This window comes from Hemibagrus wyckioides, linkage group LG16, assembly GCF_019097595.1.
Source record: "Hemibagrus wyckioides isolate EC202008001 linkage group LG16, SWU_Hwy_1.0, whole genome shotgun sequence".
NCBI lineage: Eukaryota > Metazoa > Chordata > Actinopteri > Siluriformes > Bagridae > Hemibagrus > Hemibagrus wyckioides.
This window is the reverse complement of record NC_080725.1, coordinates 18,055,750-18,079,360: the sequence shown is the minus strand read 5'-3', so window position 1 is coordinate 18,079,360 and position 23,611 is coordinate 18,055,750. Positions and strand designations below refer to the sequence as shown.

The following is a 23,611-nucleotide window of genomic DNA, read 5'->3' as shown; positions in this document are numbered from 1 at the left end:
TCAAACTCGCTCAAATCCTCACACCTGTCCATTTTTCCTGCTTCTAACACATCAACTTTGAGGACAAAATGTTCACTTGCTGCCTAATATATCCCGCCCACTAACAGGTGCCATGATGAGGAGATCATCAGCGTTATTCACTTCACCAGTCAGTGGTCATAATGTAATGCCTGATCAGTGTACGATATTATATGATAGTATTCTTATATTATTATATAATGTCATAATACTACTACTACAGTACTATTAACATTAAAACCTTTTTTCATTTTCCTAAACATGTTAGAAATATTACCTTGGTGAGGGTGAGCATGTAGAAGTTGGTCACATGGTTCTTGTTGGCGTGGCTGATTCGCTGTCGACATTCCTCCAGATCGATCAGTTCTCCTACGTACTCGATCACAAAATCTCCCTGCAAACACACACATCAGTTTTAACTATGCGTAGAATTACAATTTGTTACACGTTATAAAATAACACACTCGAGGTCCTGTTCCCTAGACAAAAAGGAACACATGAACAGTGGTTTATTAGCCATGATGAGATGACATGGAAAGATGTCCTGAGGTTGCCAAGCAACAGGTTACTCTGGGTGGCCATCAGTAGAGGTTGATTCACAAGCTCTCGCCACACTAGAGTTGCCTGATGTTAAGTATCTTATACTGTTAAGTATAAGATTTAAGCGCAAATATTCTGGTCAGATTTAACTTTCCACCCAGGAACGCCCGTCACCTGCTGGTATTTCTGACTGACCTTTTTGAGATCCTGTTTGGTTCTGAGGCCCCACCCACGTGTCTCCGTCTTGATCACCTCCATTTTTGGATACTGCCGTTTGTTGAAGCTCTGGTTGAGGCAGCGCTCGGCGGCGGCACACACCTGAGGGTGACACTCGTACTGCAGCGCCCGGTTCACACACTCCGACTCCTGAGAGCACGGGCGCTCGTCGGTCGGCTTGCAGTTGCAGCGTGGGATCTCCGACAGGTCGGCCATAAACACCTGCACCTTTCCTATGGGCTTGTTACACTGAGCATGGAAAAGTATACAGGTTTAAAGTAACAGAACAAGAATAATAAATGTGTTGTGTGATAAAGAGCGAGTTTCTGACTTTTGTACCTTGATGAGTTTGTATGGCGGAGGCCGTCGTGAGTTGCGTTCCTGTTCCAGAGCTTCTTTGGTCTCTCGCTGAGATTTCAGCTCCTGAAACCTCCTCGCTGCCTCCTCCAGTGCTACACACACACACACAAATAAAGGGATTAGAAGTATTCTTTCCACGTTCAGTAAAAATTGCATTGTCAGACATCTTAACAAGTGAAAATATTTTTAATAAAAGGATATTATAATCCAAAATTTATTTAGATTAACTAAAATTCCAATTGTTAGACATCTTCTGCAGTATGGGAATGAAAAACATACCACCTTTAACAGGGACGATTCTCACGCCACAAACTTGCCGTACCTTTTTTAAACGTCTTGTTAATCCCAATTTGTCCCTCTGCGAAGTTCTTGTCGTTTTCCAGGTATGGGAAAACCCGGCCCTGGTGGATCCAGTAGTAATCGTGTGACCCGAAGAAAAAGACCGGGAAATCCCCGATGTCATGTTTCAGGTTCTGGATGTTGGACGGAACCAGCCGAGGGTTACAGATCTCAGCGGGCCACCATCTACACACACAGAGAAATCACAACAGATACAATGTGTACTATTTATACAGTCGAAATAAAATGGTAAAAACAAACAAAAACTTTTAAGTTGAGGCAGCTTAACTTGAGACCAGTTGCATTCTATTGTGGAAAAAGCACATGTTTTGATTAACGCTGTTCTTTTGTTTGATTGACCGTTTATTTGTATGACCGGTGTCAGTACTGCTAACTCCTCCCCCAGGCACCAGTATTTCCTACTGAGCCTCCAGCTGGAAATTTCCGTACTGTAAAAATGGGATGCGGATCTGGAGAGAAAAATCTGATCATCTCTCCGGCTCCTGCATATCCGGAAACAAGTATCCTGGTCAGAAGACTGAACCGGGCGGGTGTGTGTTATTATTTTATTAGTTTCAAAATGGACTATGAACCTTTAGTCCCATCAGGATTTCCCAAAATCAATAAACTCCAGGGATATCTGGAGGAAGTCTGGGATAAAAGTCAGTCACAGTCGCGTGTGAAGTTTGTCTCATCCTTTTGTATGTCTATGTTTACCTGTAGTTTCCCAGCTTGACCCAGACAATCTGTTTGTATCGAGGTTTCTTTCCCGCTCGGCATTCACTACACAGCCAGGCTCCCTCGGGCATCTCCATATTTAAACAGGACGGATGGAAGGAGGCGGGGCATGCCTCGCAGCACAGGAGTCTTCCTCCTACACACATATATACACGTACACACACATACACACACACACATTAAAACACACCTGCGCATTACTGTGGGCCAAGCCCCAGCTCCTAATCGTCGGCGGCTGCTGCTATTCACCAAACCTCACCCAGAAGCAAGTGCGTCTCAAAGGCTAAGCGCTCTGAGGACGACTGCACGGCTGGTTTTACCGCACCCTCGTCCACTTCCCCTCGGTCCGGTGACGGATGAGGCGTCACTGTAGACTGATCCACGGCTACAGTTTAAAAGCCACACTCACTGCTGAGCGTATTCGTGAAATCCTGGGGGTCATGCTGCAAATGCACCCTCAAGTAATAAACTAGTGCACTCGAACTTCTGATCATGGTAGGGGAAGTGAACAAGGGTGCGTTAAAACAAACTGAGATGCAGCGAGACGATCTGGATATTTCAGGGGCTGGCTTTCGATGGTGAGATTTGAAAAATTGAAAATTTAGGGTTTATTTATTTATTTATTTTTAGCCATTTGATTTGAGACACAGCCAGAGCAATGGATTAGATGCAGAATAATGAGCGGCATGCACGCACACACACACACACACACACTCCAGCTGCACTTAACACACCTGCACTAAATAGCAGAGGCAAAACAATCGCAACCCAAACTATTTTGAATGGCAAAAAAAGCTGTGCAGCAAATGATGAGGGCCCAAAAAAAAAAAAAAAAAAAAAAAAAAAATGATGAATGAGGAGTAAAATGTAAAGAATTTTTTAGACGCTGCCACCCAAAATAGGTTTGGATTAAATAAATAAATGAATGAATGAATAATGACAGATAAGCTTAAAGCGAACGTGGATAAAAACGCAAACCCAAAGTGATTTTTAAAGAAGGCTTTGTGGTGTGTGTCGTGAAAGTGCAGCTCGAGGACTCAAAATAAGTACCGAGTTTTGTCGTCGAAGGAAAATCTACACAAACGTTCCTTTACCCCAAATGGCGTCGATCAGCCGTGATTGTCTTTGGTGTTTGAAGTTGTGTACTAGAGCTACGTGGTGAATGTTTAGCATTGTTCAACTGCACACCTACACGTCGTCATACGTCACTCATAATGTACCTCAAAAAATAAAATAAAATAATATATATAATTAAATTAAAAAAAAACCCTCAAATTAATAAATTAAATAAATAAATAAATAATATTAAATAAATAGATAGATAAATAAAATAAAAAAATTAATTAATTAATAAATAAAAACAAACAAAAATAAACACAGACAAAAATATTTCTAATATCTCAATATATTTCTAAGATCAAATTATATCACCATCTTTCTCTTTGCAAAGTGTGCGATAAAAACAACAAACAAATTTGAAACAAATAAATAAATAAAATCACTCGTGAGACCTGGAGCTAAATACATAAATGACCTGTTTATTAAAAAAAAATGACTACTAATAAGTGATCTCTGTCCTTTAGCAGCTTGCCCCTAGAAACCACACTTGATTGGGTTTGATTCAGAGTCGCATTTCTTTCTCAGTTGTTTGTGAACTGGTTTCGAGTGATTGATGTGTTCTCACCTGCGGCACTGAGGGAGAAAACACAGCAGGGATCCAGTCAAACAGACTAAACACTGCGTTGGTCAAAGCATCGTTAGGACACTAAGCATTCTTCACATAGCTCCAGGGCACAAATAAAGCAAATTCACACACCAAATATAGGCTTAATTTCTTCCAGCAATTTTGTCTTCCAATTTTGTTTTAAGCATAGAGTCAGTGATTATTTCAGTTTATTACTGTTAAACACAGAGCCGTTTGTGGAACCTGTAGCCGGCTGCAGGTCAGTCAGTCGCACCAGTTGAACCAAACTTAATACACCCCAAAGCAGCTTCACATTTAGAAATCATTATATTGTAGCATACTCAGTTCCTCCAGGATTTCTGTTTTTTTGCGATCGCATAAATCAAGCAAATTCCACGATATTCAGAGGAGCTTGTGAAGTATGGAGATTTCTGCTCAGATTTAAAGTTGAGACTCGGCCAAAACTCTGTCTAATTCTCATCCAGCGAAACAATCCTGGAGGGACTGAATATGATTGATCTAGAGGAACAGCATGAGACCAGGATGATGACAGAGTGTATATATGTACTAGAGTAAGGATTTATTTTCTAGGCTTTAGTGTATTTCTCTTGCTCTGGATCAGTGCAGCTGCTAAAAGTGTACTTATATTGATACTTCCTGTTCAGGTTTAGCTGAGCTCACGGATGCAGAGTTCATTTCCTGTTTATTGTCAGCTGGTGTCACGCCCCTTCAGTCTGCGTTGTGACGACACACCCAACACACAACATGTACACAATGTACACGCTTCACCCTCATCACTTCAACTGGTGCGATTGGCTGCTGGATTTTAGACACACACACACACACACACACACACACACACGCTTACAATCACACGCACTCGCACATACGCACATGTACACACATGCACTCGTACATACACACACACACGCACTTGCACATACACACAGATATACACACACACACACACGCACTCGCGCATACACACAGATATACACACACACACACGCACTCGCGCATACACACACGCACTCGCGCATACACACACACACACACACACACACACACATTTGCGCATACACACACACACATTTGCGCATACACACACACACACACGCCCACGGGAACATACAAACACATCCACTTACACATACACACCCACTCACACTTACACACACACACCCACCTGAATATACACACACCCACGGGAACATACAAACACATCCACTTACACATACACACACACCCCAACCTGAATATACACACACCCACTGGAACATAAACACATCCACTTACACACACACACCCACCTGAATATACACACACCCACTGGAACATACAAACACATCCACTTACACATACACACACACACACACCCACCTGAATATACACACACCCACTGGAACATAAACACATCCACTTACACATACACACCCACTCACGCTTACACACACACACCCACCTGAATATACACACACCCACTGGAACATACAAACACATCCACTTAATACATACACACCCACTCACGCTTACACACACACACACACAACCCACCCACCGGAATATACACACACCGACTGGAACATACACACACACACACACACACCGACTCGCACATGTACTTCCACATACACCCACGCACTCATGCATACACACTCGCACCGACATACACGCACTTACACATACGCACTCGCGCTTACACACACACCCACAAAACACGCATACATACACTCACTTACTCACATACACACACACTCGCACATACACACATGCACTCGCACAGACACACATGCACCCGCGCATACACACACACACGCGCACGGCCTCGGCGCTAATCAGTAAAAGCATCTAGCAATTTCTACTCGTCTATACCAGGCATGTGCTGATATTACGTTCTCATATTATGATAATTGCCTTAACTTTTACCACAGTTTGCAAAATTATCATAATATATAAATATTGAAATGTCTCTGCTAAAACACCGCTCCTTTGAGTAGAAACCTAGAGGACAACAATCATTATGCCACCTTATAAATGGGCATCACCATCTCAAAAAACAAAACCCTACCAAGGCCGCCTCCTTCTGAATGGAACACTTTAAAATGCTGGTGCCTTTATTTTTGAGAGGCAGATCATCATCGATCATCAGCACATGCCTACTATAGCACATGACTGAGCCTGCTTACTGCTGAGCTAAACAACATTAAGCTGTTATTATGCGAGCCGTACGTTATTTTAAGTCCAGCGTTTGCATTAGTAGCTGCAAATTAGAAGAGCTGAAATTAAAAACAAAAAAAAAATAAAAAAATAAAGTAAATAAATAAATAAATTTTTAAAAAAAAGAGAGCAAAGGCGTGAAAAGCGACAGGGTAAATAAAGGGAACGGGAGCGAACATGAAGTTACCTTTGGCCGGATTCTTTTGGGTAGCTGACGAAGGAGAAGGAATCAGAGGTAATTTCATCAACTCAGCACGATTTGACTCAGTCAGAAGGTAGTGAGACTTAAACGTATAAGAACTTAATACGGTGTCAGTGAGGTCGTGCACTAAGCGTCCTACACGAGACAAACAGGAAAACCCGTGAGCAGTCAATCACACTCCCCATGATTGCAGAGAACACACAACAAGCTAAACAGCACTCACACACACACACACACACTCACACAGACTCCTGAACAGGATGTAGGGAGTCCTGAAAGAAGAAAACACACATTTTGGAGATTTCAGTGTTGGCCTGGGAATCGTGGTTATAATCTAATGATCTGCTTTGTGGCATGTACAACAAATTCCAGCACTATTTTTTTCTTTAGCTTCCTGTGAGGTAATGGCTCACGTTTTGAGTAAAAATGACTATATTTCGTGCGCCATCGAATCGGCAACACTATCAAGACTTGTTTCTTTCCATCTTCTCCCAAGCCAACACCCTCCTCATCAGGATTTCTACAGACAATACAATAAAGAATGAAAATTACTCATCTACTATTCGTGAAGTGTTCTTCATTCGAAGAAAAGAGAAATTCTATTCTATGAATCTATGAAAGGCTGAAGGTGCGATCAGTGATCCATGTCGCCAATGTGGGGAGCAAACTCACGCTATAAAACACTGGTATGTTTCTGTGACCGTATGTGGAATACACAAATTAATAATGTCTAATAATATACTCATGGTCCGGTGCTACATGGATGCGAAAAATAAACCTCAACTGTTAAGGTAATGCTGACTTAAATCTTTTTATTAATAGGTTTAAAATATAAAGAAAATCAAAATTGTTATAATAAGGAATTCCACAGCAAGGCTATGTCTACACTAATCTGGATAAAAACTGCGGAAAACTGAGTTTTTGTCCACGTTACCGATTTCCCAAAAGTTGGTTGCCCGCACTGAAACGTCTGAACACGCTCACGTCCCTGTAGTGCATGAGTGAAAGGTGAGACGCTTCCACCTGCGCCATTTCCGCCTGACGTTTATTTACTTTCCAGCTCTCTGGAACGTCGCGGCAATATGTCGAGGAAAAGCCTGGGTCACCCTAAACCCCGGATAAATGAGTTATCTGTAATCACATTTCACACTGCTCATACTATAGCTGGGGTCAACTGTTAGTCATTAACAGACGTTTCACACTGTACATTCCTAAACCCGGGGTTAATGATCTTATATGTATATTTGCGGCGTCACTGTCACTCATTGGACGAACAGCAGGCAACCTGTTTACAAGACGCGCGTCTCTGTTGCCAAGCGTCCAGCAGCAACACGCAAACACCGCTCCGTTTCACACTGAACAAACTTCACACCGCAAATGCTGTGCTAACCCTGCTCCGGAGCAGGGTTTCATAATCCTGTGTAAAAAGCGGTGCTAAAACCACAGGTGTCAAACGTTTCTTTACCCGTGGGGCGTTTCGAACGATGATAACCCGGGGTTAAGCACAGTGTGAAAAGCCCTTTTGTTGTGCTCATCAAAACCATTCCTGAATTGGTCACATGACTGAGTCACGTGTCTAAAAATGCGTCGTCGTTTTCAGAAGCCTCGGTTTTCACACTGTGACGCGAAAACGCCGCTTTCAAATTAATCCGCTTTCAAAAAGATACGTTTCCCTTGACTAAAAACGCCGCCTCGGTGTAGACGGAAGGCTGAAACGGATCGGAAAAATGCGTCTTTAAACGCAAACCTATTAACGTGAACGCGGCCCAAGACGCGTTTACTAATCAATGAATTAACCCTCCTTCTTTTGTGCTCTAGAGAACAGGAAGAAGTGCTTTGGATTTTAAACGTTATTACATCATTCTCATCAAGAGAATAAACAACCTGGAAAATTCTGGAATTGTACTGAAGTTCGATTACCAGTGTTTTGATTAAAATATAGAAATCGAACCAATTATTTGATAACTTTAACTCCAATCTGTTGGCCAAAAGTTTGCTGTGTTTGCAGAAGACTGACTAGTTTTATAATATCACTGATCGCACCGTTTCAGCCCCCAAACACACACACACGCACACACACACGCACACACACACGCACGGGAAACGATGTGCATTTGTCTCAGTCACGCTTCGACCTCATTCACACTGAATCAGTGTTTACAGATTATCAAGACACACACGGTCCGACGGCTTATTAACACATAGCACATCTAAAAGGAAAAAAAAGATTAGACGACAAGATAAAAAATAAAAATAAAAAAAAAAGAGGTTAGCAAACTGCATATTCTTTTTTTTTTTTTAAAAAGTGGGCTTTGGTTAGAAAAAGCACATTTACATCGACAAAGACAACACTGAAGCAGAAGACTATTCATTAACATGATCGCACTGTATGAGGAACGGTTCGGCCAAAACTCAAACGTATACAACGGCCACGTTACTCTAAGCTGCAGTCGGTCAGGGCGTGTCCGAAAGATGCTTATTTAATTGGACTTGTTCATCTGGCTAACAAGTAATAAAAGCCTATAGACTTAAGTTGAGCATCGCAGGACTATATAAAGAAAAATGAACAGAAATCGTCACTGAGGTTCTTGTAGCAGCCATCTTGGCACCTAATTCCTCTCTTCCTCTGTACATATCTCAGTCTGAAGTCACTCGGAGTGAGCGCCATACTCTGGCAGGATGCCAGAGTTTTGTATATTAGAAGTCATTAAGATGAGTTACACTGATTTATTGTGGTACTAGAGACCCGGCCATTTATTTTTGTCCACTGTAGTGGACATTCACTTTTTGCTCATGCTATACATTTCACACTATTAGTTCATGTTGTTCCTTAAAAAAAATACTTTTTTGTACCTTTAAAATGTCACATGCGAGAGAGCCAACTTCCTGATTTTGTCTTTTCAAAATGGACACCATCGGGACTAGCACATTTTATGGAAGCACAATATTCATCATTAAAATGCTCTTTTTAACATTATTTTTCGCTTCCTTATTATAAGTAAATATTTCAGCAATATTTGAGTGAATTTTCCGTACTAAGCTTATGTAAGGAAAACAGCTAATTTATAAATGTCCACTGTAGTGGATGACAGGACTTTGTACTTTTTCACTTTTTTGTAGTAGACAGTTCTCTAAGAAGAAAACTCGAACAACGTGAGCGTGTAATGGTTTCGCTGTAGAGTTAAATCTGAGGCTATAACGTCCATGAGGTAGCTCCAGTGGACGTCACATACCAGGCACGTCTTACCTGATAGACTACAGCTGGGGTAAGGAGGACGTTTCATTTTTGACCAAACTGTTGCTGTGGCATAAATACATTTACATTCACTGTGTTAATGTTATTGTTAAAGAAAAGGCAGGCTTCGAGCGCGTGCAGTAGGAGTGAGACAGAGTGACGCGATAACGTTGAGGATGCTTCTCCACTCATCTCAGAGACTTCCTGGTGCTTCAGCAGGTGTCTGCACACACTAACACTAAGTATAGGGACTGTGTTATTCTCAGAGTGATATCTGCATGCAGGGAGTGTCCGTAAGATTTCCAACCCACTCCGAAGTCTCAGAAGAGAAAATACTCTAGTGATATCGTGTGAATATAAAGTGCAGCTGTCATAACAGCTTGTTTACTCCGCCTCCGCTACTACAAACTTCTGAATCCCGAGTGACGCTATTTCACAAAAAGCTTGTGACTGTAAAGGCAACACAATACTCTTACAAATCACCATGTGTGTAGCCTGTGTTATTTGGCTAAATAAAGTGTTTTAGTGCCTGGTCTCTACCTGTCCAAGAGGGGTCTCTCTACCATAATGAGCATAATCTCTGGATTTCTGATCTTTCTACTTCTGACTAAAGACCCTGCCCTTCAAAGTGTTGGCTCTAGTATACTGTTCTAAGCTGGGCCTCTGCTCCTGAGTGCAGATACGCACATATGCAGGGCCTCTACCCGTTTGTATTTTCCAACACAGCTTTTTAATGCATGGTCTTCCTTTCCAAGTGGGGCCTCAACTGGTCTTTTATCAGTAAAGCTCCTCAGCCGAGTGCAGAAACACGTCTCCGGCCGCTCTGACTCACTGCTGCTCCACGCTGCACAATGGCCTGCAAGACTGAAACGTTTCATCAACATGCAGTAAACACACTTTCAGTAAAAGAACCAGCCATGTGAGTGTGTAAGCTTTAGGCCTAGCCGGCTGCTCCGGCTCTTTGGCTCTGTGCTGAGTGGGGAACGAGTCTCACCTCGCGAGCAAACGAAACACCAGCCTACGTTTACGGAGGAGCCGAGATGGCCGTTTCTCCTTGTGCCCGAGTGACTGCTGCACACGATGACGTGAGGCGTGATTACTACGCTCCCGGCTGCTATACACAGATCGCCTGCATGATAGGCTACAGGACAGCGGATACAGCGCATCATTCGGCCTGTCAACACACACACACACGTTCATGTGTTTAATCCTACATATAAAAGGTTTGTTGTAAACATGAATCAAAATTTTACTCCAGTATAAATATATACAAGTATAAATATACATTAAACACACATTTATACATGTATGTGTGTGTGTTTGTGTGTGTGAGATGTCACAATTTAGCCTGTAAATAAGCTTGTTAAACACCAAGCTAATTAACTGGTACAGCACTCTCCGCACCTCTGCTCTGTGTGAGAATGTAGGAAGGTGTGTGTGTGTTAAATCATACCTTTGTGGGCCTTTTGCGAGTCCTTTTCCAGCCAGCAGGTAGCGCAGCAGTGCTGTGGGCACCTCATGCCTTGTGGCTCGGCCGCAGTACCTGCGTATTTCCATGCGCAGGACTCGTGATAGAAGCGGCCACACCCGCTCACCGAACACGGCTTCACTTCTTCATCTGTGCGTTTGCAGGAGAAACACGGGTGTGAACCTAGAGAAGGAGAGAGAGAGAGAGAGAGAGGGGCAAAAGTATTAAATTCAATTACCAGGGACAGAGAGATTTGACCAAGCCTACCAATTTCCTCACTCTGCTCTTGCCTGTCCCTCTCATGACCTACATTTTGCACATCAACGCTAAATTGGAAACAAGCAGCACTGTATTCTTCAGAATAGATTAAAGAGAAGTTTGGCAACATAACAACAATAATAATAATAATAATAATAATAATAATAATAATAATCAGTATGTATGCCACAACAAATTTAATAAAGTATGCACACAGTGGAAACTAACTAGATGATGATGATAATAATAATAATAATAATAATAATAATAATAATAATAATAATAATAATAAGTTCTGACCTGTTTTGCACTCGGTGCAGATGTATTCTCCTTCTGTTCCCCCAGCTGAGGCCAGACACTCTGGATGGAAAAACCTGTTACACTCGCCCTCACAGCAAAGCAGGGAATCTCCAAATGTCTCACAAACCTGAAGGGTCACACACACACACACATCTCAAACCTGCTCCCTCTGCAATCACTACACCGCATTAAGATTAATGAAATGGCTTCTTATGTTCTCATGTCATGCATGTAATAGCAACAATAATAATAGGCAAACAAACAACATTAAGGTATTAATGTTTCCAACAAATTGATTGGTTTATAATTTCCACACAAACACAAACGAAAAGCATTTTATATATGCATTAGCCTTATTCAATCACTCTCACCTGACACACCATATCCTTTTTGGAGTTGCCCTGCCGAGAGATGTTCGAATCTTCCGACTGGGCGTCCGAGCCGTCAGCGTCCACCGCACCGGGACTGTCTGAACGTTTCTCAAACACACACTGCACACACAACAGAAACTAACGATCAACTGCTAATACAAAACACCAACTCATGTTTCTGAGTTGATCACATTACAGTGACACAAGTGAGTGCCTGTGTGTGTGTGTGTGTGTGCGCGCCTGTCTCACCTGCATGTCATTGAGGCCTCTGGAATCGGAGTCGGACGTGTCTCTGTAAATAGAGCTTGTAACTTCAACATCCGTCGAGGCTCTGCTGCGTTTCTTCAGTGGTTTACAAGAATCTGAGATCTCACTGGCTCCTGTAAGAGAGTTCAACACCTTGTAAATGTAACGCAGTGGAAGTGGAGAGGTTGAGATGGCCGACTACTGATTGAGAAGGTCGTCGGTTCAAATCCCAGCACTACCACTGCTCAGCCCTTAAGGACGGCTCTTAAACCTCAACTAGCTCAGTTGTATAAAAAAAAAAAAAAAGGATGTTAAATGATGTACATGTAAAGTACAGGGAAAACCTGTCTGTATGTCTAGGTTTTAAGATGCTGTGAGTGTGTGTGTGTGTGAGAGAGTGTGTGTGTGTGTGTGTAAGTAATAACTAATCTAACTAATAACAAGTACATGCGGAGCAGTCTAGGAAAATCCATCGGGTTACACTGTCCACGAAATAGTTAAAAAATAATGAAAAACCTGTAATGTTCCGAGTAAAATTTAGTCTTTTGGAAAAGACATTAATTTATATACAGCACAAATATTGCCAAAATCTTTATGATTAATTTCAAAGCTTGAGGAGCCAGTTAAACAAAATGTCAGTCTGCGGAAATAGTTCTAATTTCTAAAAGATTTCACTTTCATGTGTGATTTTCTCATTCTCAAGTTGTTGGAGAGTTAAGCATTGGTGAGAAATGGACAATGGTGATTAATTCTGTTCGTAAACAGATCGATACGGATCCATGTGATTTTAAATGCGAGGCTGCATTTCTATACTGGGAGCTTAGTGGTTAAGGTGTTGGATTTCTGACTGAGTTCAAATCCCAATTCATTGCTGTGCCCATGAGCAAGGCCCTTAACTCCATCGCTTAGCTGTATAAAATGAGATAAAATGTACGTTGCTCTGGATAAGAGCGTCTGCCAAAATCCCAGAGATGTAAATGTTTATAAGCAAGGGGAGAAACAGCGACTGTAGGAAACAGAAATCTGGCGTAAGATACTGAAGTGATTATATATGGAAATGGTTGTGGATTAAAATAACAAGGTTCAAGGTTCAAGTTCAACCCTATAAACTGTAATAAAAGGCTCACCTTTTTGCGATCCCGTCTTAAAGTCCATCTGAGGCATCGCCTCCACCTGAAATCCAACATGAACAGTCGTTATATATTCGTAACAGCTGGCGATAAACAGCTGCAGCTCAGATGAAATAAAACAACAAGTGTTTTATTTAGCAAAAGGTTACCTGTTCTTTTTTGACCTTTTTCTTCGGGACCGGATCGACGCACTTTTCCGACTCGGAGCGACTCCTCACACACCGCCGCTGCAGCTTCCTTTCTATCGACTCTGCACATTCGTTCGTTCGTTAATACAAGTGGCAAAAACTTAGATGTACTGTGTACAGTGTGTGTGTGTGTGTGTACCTGAGCTATGTTCGGTAACAGGAGTGTGTGTGAGTTCTGCACTTTCTGGTTCGCTCCATGCTGTTCTCTCCTCCTCACTGGAGAACGTCTCTCCCTCCGCTTTATCGCTTGAACCCTGGGGTAAAAACCAAAACAATTACAACAGTGTTATTACATCATTATAACCAAGATTAAAGCCTTAGTAACCTTGGCACAGAGACGGTGTACATCTCAGAGGTTCCTGCAACAAGACCGAGTGTGTTCCTGCTCACACACTGCTCTTGAGCTGTAAGTGCACAGCGTGATGATGAAGGTGCTACACCTGCGTTCGTGACTGTACATAATCGCTGGGCAAGAGATGCTTTAGATTATATTTGGATTATAAACTATACAAGATGCACCTGTTAGTTAGATCTTTAGGAAATTGCTAAAGAAGGATTATGTGCACATCATTAGCAAGTTAATATCCTTTATTAATAATAAGTCTATTTTGCACCATTGTGGAATAACAGTGGAGCTTTTCTTAATTAAATTGACAATTTTGGTCATCTGCCAATTTCATTCTCACAAACTACACAGCCCTATCGTAAGGGGAGAGTGAAATACTTCCTCTAAGACATATAAAGCTACCAAATCGCATCCTGCTCTACTCTGATCTATTCCGCTCGTCCACTCTCTCGAACCTGGGATTGGCTAGTGAGTCTGGGAACAACAGGAGTGCAAGCTTGGCCAGTTTCTCGTGATCTCCTTATAAGGTAAAGCATTATTTGTTACCCCAGATTGTAAATTCGTTTGGTGGGACAGATTAGAAGCTTTCTCATGGCCATGAGCTGTAGGTTTTACATCCTTGATTTAAGTACAGTACTGAAAAGCAGAAGTGAACCTTACCTCCGGAGACTGAACTCGCTCATCGTCTCTCTCCACCTCCTTTTTTATCTCCACCTTCTCTTTGGGCAGCTGCCAATCGCATTTAACGATCTCCACGTTGAGCTTCTTCATCGTGACGGAGAGCGGAAGCAGCTTCCGAGCAGCCGCCGTTCTCCAAGGAGTCCGGACCGGAGGGGGCGATGGTTGCGTTTCTGTTGTGTCCTCAGGCTCCGCCTCTTCCTCCTGAGTGTCTGAAACGCTGCACTGGCGTCGAGGCTGCTGACGGCGTGGGAGCGTTGCAGGATCGTCCTTCTTTAAGCTCTTGGAGCGTTTTGTCCGCCGTTTTTTAATTCTCGTTGGCGTAACGGGGTCGTCGCTGGGCTCGTCAGCAGGCAGTTTGTCAATGTAAATGAAGGTGTAATTCTCGTTGCGCTCCTCTCGAGTCATGACGAGGGCTGCCTCGGCGTGGCCGACACCCACTTCCCACTGAGCACGCTCTCTCTGAGTCCGAGGCTTCAGCAGCTACGTGTGTGAGAAAGACACTACGTTACACAATAAAATAAAACCAACAGATATTATGCAATGAAGCTGATAAACTACATTTATGACCAACCTACAGCTTAAGACCTAACTCTCTCTGTATAAAATAAATGTGTACATAATATAAAGGAAGTCCAGCAAAAAATTAAAAAGACCACCACTTTCTCATACACACTATACACAAATTCTTATTCATAGAATTTCACTAATTCCTTCTTCCGTGTTTAAAAATCTACATTAACCCTGCGAGTGCAACCTGCAAATATTTTGAAAATAATTTAAAACAAATTATATATAATAAAAAATTATTTTTTAAATATAAATATATTTAATTATATATTACGATAAGCAGATAAAACATAAATAATCAAGTTTTTGAATTAAAAATACAAATTATATATAAAAACAAATATATTTTTTTATATTATTCATAAATTTACATATATTTAATTATACATTACTATCCGCACATAAAACATAAATAATCAAGTTTTTGTATAAAATATATATTATATATAAAAATACAAATTATATATAAAAACAAATATATTTTATATTTTTTATATTATTCATAAATATACATATTTAATTATACATTACTATATCCATATAACAATTTTTTATATAAAGCATAAATTATATATAAAAATATACAAATTATATATAAAAAACAAATATTTTGTATTACTTATAAATATAAATATATTTAATTATATATTTATATATGTATATAAAACAAATGATCAAGTTTTTCCTATCACAACAATATCTACTTAAAAAAGGCCATAAGCATGTGTAAAAAAAAATATGTAGAATTATGTAGAAATTAAATACCTGCATATACGCCAAAAAAGCCATACATTACTTAATATACATAATAAATAATAATATAAATAATTATTTATTAATAAAATTAAATATTAAAAAACATACCAAACAAATACTCTTTATATCTATAAAAAATACTTAACTATAATAATAATAATAATAATAATAATAATAAAAACCCTGTGGACCTTCTGTCTCTCATTGGGATTGGTGGTTTTGCGTAAAGTTTCCGCCTGCAGTTCCTCAAACTGACTCTCTCCTTTATACACCACGATCCTCTTCTCATGAATCCATGCCCGCTCGGCCACACTGCCGAAAAACTGCACATGGTATTCCCGGTGACCTTGACAAACACCAAAACACACACACACACCACAGCTCCATGTGAATACACACCACAGCAGCAGATGTACGTTAATACAAATAAATTAAGGATAGTCAGTGTCACTGATGCATAGCATCACTATTACTGTACATATTAGCATGTGGAGTTAACACAAGCTCCCTCTTGTGGTGAGAGAGGGAATTACAGGTCAGGACCTTGAAGTGATTTGGATCTATAAAAGCATTACCTAGTACACAAGAAGCACCTGTGAAATGTAAAGAGTATGACTATTATTTATGTAAAAACATGATTTAAAATAATATAAATGCATTTAACAGGCAGATAAATATATGCAAAGGGTGTAGGTGTAAAATTGCGGCAGTAGTGAGAGGTGTCGAGGTGATCATTACCTCTGGTGTTAATGCGCGTGTGAACTTTTAGCTGGGGGTCTGAGGAGACCATGCAGGGCCACCATGGGTACGTCCCTACTTTAGCCCACACAAGATCCCCGATCTCATACTCCACACACAGAGATGGTACGATTTTATCCACCTGCACAGAACACCATCAGTGGATTCTCATCTGTAACACTCTAGTACTGTCTGTAGTCACAGAAAAATAAAAGGATCAGAGGAACAACTACCTGAGCACCAAATGGATGACTTGTGACACTGACATGGAGGTTTATGGGAATGATACAAGTTTGAGTTGTGTATCAGGAACACACAAAACACATCACAAAAAAACAAAAGCTGGCTACGTTCCTTAACATGGCAGGTGTGTTGGATGGGAAGGGTTACTCTTAAGTATCTCTTATTCTGTTCAGTGTCACTGGGCTTTAAATTTATAATTGATGTATATGTTGGGGGGGGGGGACATCTAGAAAATATGACAGGAAAAAATAAACAAATATAAATATAAATAAAATAATAAAAATAAATAAATAATATAAATTAAAAAATTTATAATAAAATTTAAAAAATAAATAAATAAATACATAAATAAATAAAACACCCAGACACCCAACCTACAACTCTAGTATGTCTGTCTATTTACAATTTTAACTTTCAGCACAACTTGGATGGAATTTAAACTTGTTAAAAGGACAACCTTTAAACAAAGACACACACAAACTCAGGACTTTCCTCTGAAACATCCCGTTTCTCTGTAAATCTTTGTTTACTATGCAGCAATTTCACCACGTCTATGTGTCTATATGTAATACTGAAATACACCACAGATCATTTCTGCATTCTTCGTCATGTCGTTTGAATTTTCTGTGAAGTTCGAAAGGAAGTTTTCTGCTTCTAAAAAAAAAAACCCCCTCTATTATTGCACAATTTCTCCGTAATTTCTATTAGCATTTGCTATAAATACACAGATCATCCTAAAACAGACAGCAGCTTTGACTGAATCCTTCACACGTCACTCACCCGCACCTCCTTGGGTTCAGTTTTAGGGCTTTTGAGACCCAGGGTAGGTTGCTGCTCTTGTATCACAGCCTGGCCTTCACTGAGCTTCACTTCCTGTTCGGGGAAGGCACCGTGTCGGCTATTTTTCTTTTTTCTCTTCTCCTTCTTGTGCTCGTTCCTCCTGGTCGACTCCTGGAACTCGTGCAGCAGGTCCCCGCACAGCGACGACTCGAACAGCTCGCGTCCGTTCTGATACGTCTTTATGATCTTGATTTTGATTTCCGGGGAGTTCGTCTTCTTCTGGGTGACGGGCTCGGAGGCTACGTCCTGAATGGAGGCATGAAGGGGAGGTGGAGAGGAAGGTAGGATGAGGGAAGGAGGGGGATAAACCGGCTGCAAATGATGTGAAGACGAGGAAGATGGAGGAGGTGGAGGAGGAGGAGGCGGCGGCGGAGGAGGAGGGTGATGAGGTAAAAGTTGAGGGTTGGGCTGGTGCTGCTGCGGCTGATGCTGAGGATGAGTATGGGAGTGGTGATGAAGATGCGAGTGAGAAGGAGGAAGAGGCGGGGAAGAGATGTGAGATGAGGGTTTTTCCTGAACGACGGGCGACCTCAGCACCGTCCCCTCCCCTAAGATCAGCCCGTGATCGGGGTGGTAGTTGCGGATGGCGCCGTAACCGTTAGCCGAGCCATTAGGGAACTGCGAGTACAGAGCGAACTTGGCCTGCTGCTCGTAGGCGCCGATTCCTGCCTGGTAACCGTTGGTGACAACCCCTAGGTCGTCCGGAGGATAGGAGAACCCCGGATCGAGGGGCGAATCGTAGGCGGAGGGGCCTCCCTCGTCCCCGGGGTCGCTGATGGCATCGTACACGTCCTCCTGTCTGATGTTAGCTGAGTCAATGAGCTGAGGCGGTTGCTGGATTGTGTTTCCCATGATCCCTTGCATGAAAGAGAAGGAGAAATCCATTGTTCTGCTCCAGCATCCTTAGGTTTCCCTTTTTCGTACAGGGTCTGGGGGGGTGGGATAGAAAATATGATTAACACATTGTGGTAGGTGAAGATGATTCTGTTGAATGCTTCATTCTGATTGGTCAGAATTCTCTCTCTGATTGATTCGCTCTGACAACAATCCAGCAGCATTAATCTGCTCGCTTCTATAGTAACGCCTTGTTCGGACGCTCTACATAAACCATTCATAAAATGTTTTCTTTCTTAAGATGTTTATTCAGCAGTTACATAAGGAGTCTGCAGCTTCAGCACTCTGTGGATTCTCAGCTGATTTTTTGCTTGTTTTCTTAAACTTCAAGAGACAGAATAAGAGAGACAGTTGGTGGTGGAACGTCTGTTTAAAGCTACCACAACGTAAGGGATTAGTTTCATGGACATTCCAACACATTAAAAGTAAAAAAAAGTACGCTGTTGTTCTGATGGCAAATCACTGTGGTATAGCAGAAACAAAACATGCTGTCAGTGGAAAATAATCAACTTCGCATCACTGTGTTGCTGTTTCCTGCTCGACTGCAAGTGATGACAAGTTCCCTACGCTGCCGAGGGTCTCATCCAAGAGCTGTGGTTCACTCAGCCTGAAAACTCCTTCAATCCAGTGATATTCCCTTCATTCACACGGACACACACATGTACCAACAAATGTAATAAACAATCACAATCGAAACCCATTAGTTAGTACCCATCGGTCGCACGCCTCTATGTACGAATGTCACTTGGCACAAAACCCGAGACTCTGAGGTCGTCTTTTGTGTTCTGCTTAGACATGACACACGACACTGACACTCCCACGGTCCAGGATGACAATCCCAGGGTGCACTGACAAATCTGTGTCTGACTATTGACTCGATATTATAAAAATTTAAAGAAAAAGGGTCAAGGTTCTTTCATTACTTATATAGACTCACCTTTATTTAAACACACACACACAAGCTCTGTGTTTTAGCTGCTCATGTTTGTGTCCTTTTTCATTGTTTTCTAAAGGATTGAGGTTTAGGACAGTCCAAAAGTATCCGGTGTTTACGCACAGTCTCACCCAGATTTGCTCATAATACTAGAATGTGGGAGGCAATGCTGGACATGTAGGACAACCTCAAAGTCTAGCCGACGACGAACAATCCGCTTTCAGACTACATTACATTCATTCAGGAAGGCATCCGTCCAAAACTATAGCAACTATTTTGTCCTGGGAGCACCTCTCATGAGAACCTGAGGTCCAGTTACTGGACCTTTTGCTGCTATTCTTCACTTTATATCAAAAAACTTTCAAGATATCCACAAGCCCATTAGTCTGTCTTCTCAGCAATGCGTTTATACGGGTCCCTTTGATGCGTCATTTCAGTTACATATAGCCGCTCCGAGCGTCTTTTCTTCAAAGGGTTCCCTGTGGGTATTTTTCTGAAATGGAGCGACTGCATGCATCTGTACATAGTCTGTAAATGAGACATCCTTGTTATGGAGTGCTGTCGTACAGATTTCACCCGAACACAGCCAGGTCCAGGACGCGCTAACGAACTGATGAGATCGATCCGAAACGTCTGGTAGAACACAATGATATTATTCATTTGCATATCGACAGCAGCGTGTCCAGTACAGTCCATACGACCTGAGAATGGAGGAAACCTGCTGGACGAACAACCTGCTCTGACATTTATCTTGAGCTACGGCTGCATTCGAAGCAGTGCAAGACCTGGGGAGTTCCTACTTCCCAATTTGCCATAGAAAAAAAAAAAAATCAAAACAGCAACGTTCAGAGATTTATAATAATTTCATGTTAGGTTTCATGAAACTGGTGTTTGTTTTGCAGCTGTACAAAGCAAACTGTCATGACTGACAATTGCTCATTGATAAACAGCTGAAAAGGTGCTGAGGTTATTATAGAATCCCAAAGCGCTCTGGTTCAATGTTAAAAAGCTAGGCTTGTTTAGGACACTAAGCAAAGACACGGTTTCAACATTCAAGAGGCAATCAGATAGCTTCAAATTTCCCAGAGACAAAGAGTTACCAGTGATTACATTTTCGGTACAAGGTGTTTAGATATATTTCTTCTTTCAGAGTTGAATGGAACTCAGCACAGACAATTGACTATCTAGTATCTTAAAGGCGGTGGATGGGGAATTTCCTTTCAAAAATTTCGAACGAGAAGGAAATGACAGATCTACATTTTCTGACATTTGGCAGATGCTCTTATCCAGAGCCAATTCCATGCATCTCATTTATAAAACAGTATAAAGCAGTTAAAGGGTTATGGGCCTTGCACTAGCCCCAGCTGGGCAGTGATGGGATATGAACTCATGACATTCCAATCAAAAGTTTAAACCATTGAGCCCTGGTCACCATCCTGAAAAAGCCAGCTTGGCCTCCACAAACATTTCATCAGCAATTTAAGAACACGAGGGGTTCTCGCTTGGCCCTTTCGGGAGACTGCAGCGGACAGAGGACAGTCCTGAGGACTACCCCGTTTTTAGAGAAGTGCAAAAAATGGTCTAAATTGTGCCTAAATTGAACATCACAACTGTTTCTGTCTACAGATTTCCAACCTCTAATGATAAAACTGAACAGAAAAAGTGACTCAGATGGTATATCTCTCAGAAAAAGTACAGTTGTACTGTTTACATTTCTGGGATTTGGCAGACACTCTTATCCAGAGCGACTTACAATTTATCTCATTTTATACAACTGAAGGTTAAGCGCCTTGCTCAGGGGCCCAGCAGTGGCACCTTGATGGACCTGGGATTCGAACCGACGACTTTTCATGTAGACTCAAGTATACGCCTGCTATACATTTAGGATGTATTGTAACTATTGTAAGATTTTTCTCTTAAAGAATAATTACAGTTCAATTACATCTGAAATCTAAAACAAAAGTCATGCTACATGCACATTTCTGGTTGAAACATACATATTAAAGGTAAAAAAAAAAAATTTATATATATATATATATATATATATATATATATATATATATCAGGGTATTGCTCCAGGAGCAAAATAAGTACTGGTGGTAGCTCAAGTGGTTAAGGCTCTGGGTCGATGACCGGATGATCAGGATCACCACCAAGCTGCCATCGTTGGGCCCTTGAGCAAGGCTCAACCCTAACCCCCTCTGCTCCAGGGGCACTGCATCATGGCTGACCCTACACTCTGACCCCAACCCCCCAAGGCTGGGACATGCGAAGATAGACTTTGTGCAGTAAAGTACATGTGACAAAAACAAAAAAAAAACTTTTCTTTCTCTGTGTATATATACATATTTTTGACTTGTGTGAGATTTATGCATGCGGTTTACACCGTTCTTCATGCATTCAGGTTCCTGCTTCAAATATTAACATTCTTCTATTCAATTCAAGCAAAACTGGATTCGTCCATCCATAAACATACACGTCCATCTGCGGTCCTGTATGTATGTCCACCGTTACAGCACACGCCGTTGATTAAACCTCCCCAATCACATCAACACTTTCCTGTTTGGGACAATCATCCGTCTCTTACCATACTTCTACGCTTTTCAGGTTTCAAGGTGATCATTATGTACAGTTTAAATACCAGCTAGAGAGATGCACGAAGATGTGATGAGAGAGATGCACAGCTCACGTTAGACCTCATTGCAGAGCTGCATTTGGTGCTTTGGGACGGTGTCTGAATGAAACTGTTTGTAGAGCTTTTATTTCATAAAGCGTGTCGAGACATCTTTGCAAAGCAGTTTAACATTTTGGAGGACTGGTTTGGTTATCTGGTGCCAGAAAGTGACAAGTAACTAAGAAGGAAAACGAGTGATGGTTAAAGACTCTGAGGTAAACAAATGAGCTGAGACGACACGGAGTTGTAACACCTCCTCAAACACTGGGACTACAATGTAATTCTTGGAAACTTTTGCACTTCAATACACCAAAAGAAGTTGTGACAAATTAACTGATATATAACTAAAAGGCTGAATCTGAACGCTCTTCGAGCTGCTAACTTAATCCAAACACTGTTGGCTGTCAAGGCTAACAAGGTTAGCCTGATGCACATTTTTGCTTCCTTACATGAATATTATTATTATTATTAATTAAAAAAAACAGAACCCAGAAATATTATTATTATTATTATTATTTTTGGCACACGGTTTACAAAGCGACAGCAGGTCAAAATGTTGACTAGAAAACGATTTAATCTCCACGTTTTGCGATGATATGATGATAGCATGTTGGCTCGCGCTGGTGCTTAACAAAAATGCACCTCTCGCCGTGATAGGGGGGTAAAGAAAAAAATAAAAGATATTAATCGGATCTAATCCATATTTTTTTTTTTTCCACCCTGAAGTCAAGTCAGTCATGGACAAGGGATGTGTTAAGTGCTTCATTTGTTTTTGTCTTTTTATCATATGCGCTTTGCTATAAAAGCGCATATGATAACATGTATGCGAAAACCTAGCAGCCAACATGGCTGCCCTTTAAATCGAACTGGCCCGTTTACATTTGTAACCTTTCCGACAAGTGGCCGCTATATTAATACGGAATAATGATAATAATAAAAGGGAGGGAAACCCCGACATAGTGCGGTCTTTTTTTTTATTATTATTAATTCGCCCGAAAAACCAGCGCAAAGCATGCAGGGGTTGATTTTGACGCCATGCGAGCAAACAACGAGGCAAAACAACAGCAGAATAAAAAAAAAAATGTCGGTACCTTCAGCGTTTCCCATTCTAAACAAATACAGCAAATAATCTGATTCCGGGTGCAGAGATCATAAATCTAAAGCGATCTAAACAAAGGAGTTGAGCCAGAGCAGCTTGCAGAGACACGGAGCTCCCGCTCAGGCGAGGCTTGATCGGGAGAGGCCCGATGTTTTAGTGCAGATCAGGGCAGATTGGACTCCCATAGATTTGATTCAAGCCTTTGCTCGCTCTCTCCCTCTGGATGCAACAAAAGCCCCTCTGCTCGAAGCGGCCCGGTTGCCAGATTGGTACAAAAACAGGATTGACAGATCAAATCAAATGGCTAAAAAAAATCCTGCAGAGTTGAT

At 41.4% G+C, this 23,611-nt stretch overlaps 1 protein-coding gene across 7 annotated transcripts in view; it reads right to left on the bottom strand.

The window, feature by feature from the left end:
- The window catches only part of nsd3 (nuclear receptor binding SET domain protein 3), a 29,968-nt gene extending 6,434 nt beyond the window's left edge, over positions 1-23,534 (bottom strand). The window contains exons 1-20 of one of the 7 annotated variants that reach the window (XM_058411504.1): positions 23,275-23,534; positions 17,628-18,610; positions 16,599-16,740; positions 16,436-16,453; positions 16,052-16,206; positions 14,517-15,017; positions 13,650-13,764; positions 13,472-13,572; positions 13,320-13,365; positions 12,196-12,326; positions 11,947-12,066; positions 11,576-11,702; positions 11,003-11,200; positions 10,544-10,723; positions 6,300-6,449; positions 2,191-2,347; positions 1,457-1,659; positions 1,114-1,226; positions 754-1,023; positions 296-412 (exon numbers count right to left, since the gene is read on the bottom strand). In XM_058411504.1, the coding sequence (XP_058267487.1) occupies positions 296-412; positions 754-1,023; positions 1,114-1,226; positions 1,457-1,659; positions 2,191-2,347; positions 6,300-6,449; positions 10,544-10,723; positions 11,003-11,200; positions 11,576-11,702; positions 11,947-12,066; positions 12,196-12,326; positions 13,320-13,365; positions 13,472-13,572; positions 13,650-13,764; positions 14,517-15,017; positions 16,052-16,206; positions 16,436-16,453; positions 16,599-16,740; positions 17,628-18,566 (3,783 nt within the window). In that variant the 5' untranslated portion in view covers positions 18,567-18,610; positions 23,275-23,534. Of the gene's footprint in view, positions 1-295; positions 413-753; positions 1,024-1,113; positions 1,227-1,456; positions 1,660-2,190; positions 2,348-6,299; positions 6,450-10,543; positions 10,724-11,002; positions 11,201-11,575; positions 11,703-11,946; positions 12,067-12,195; positions 12,327-13,319; positions 13,366-13,471; positions 13,573-13,649; positions 13,765-14,516; positions 15,018-16,051; positions 16,220-16,435; positions 16,454-16,598; positions 16,741-17,621; positions 18,611-23,274 lie in introns of all 7 variants that reach the window. The other 6 variants (XM_058411502.1, XM_058411506.1, XM_058411503.1 and 3 more) reach the window with 6 other exon arrangements.
- Between the last annotated feature and the right edge of the window lie 77 nt (positions 23,535-23,611).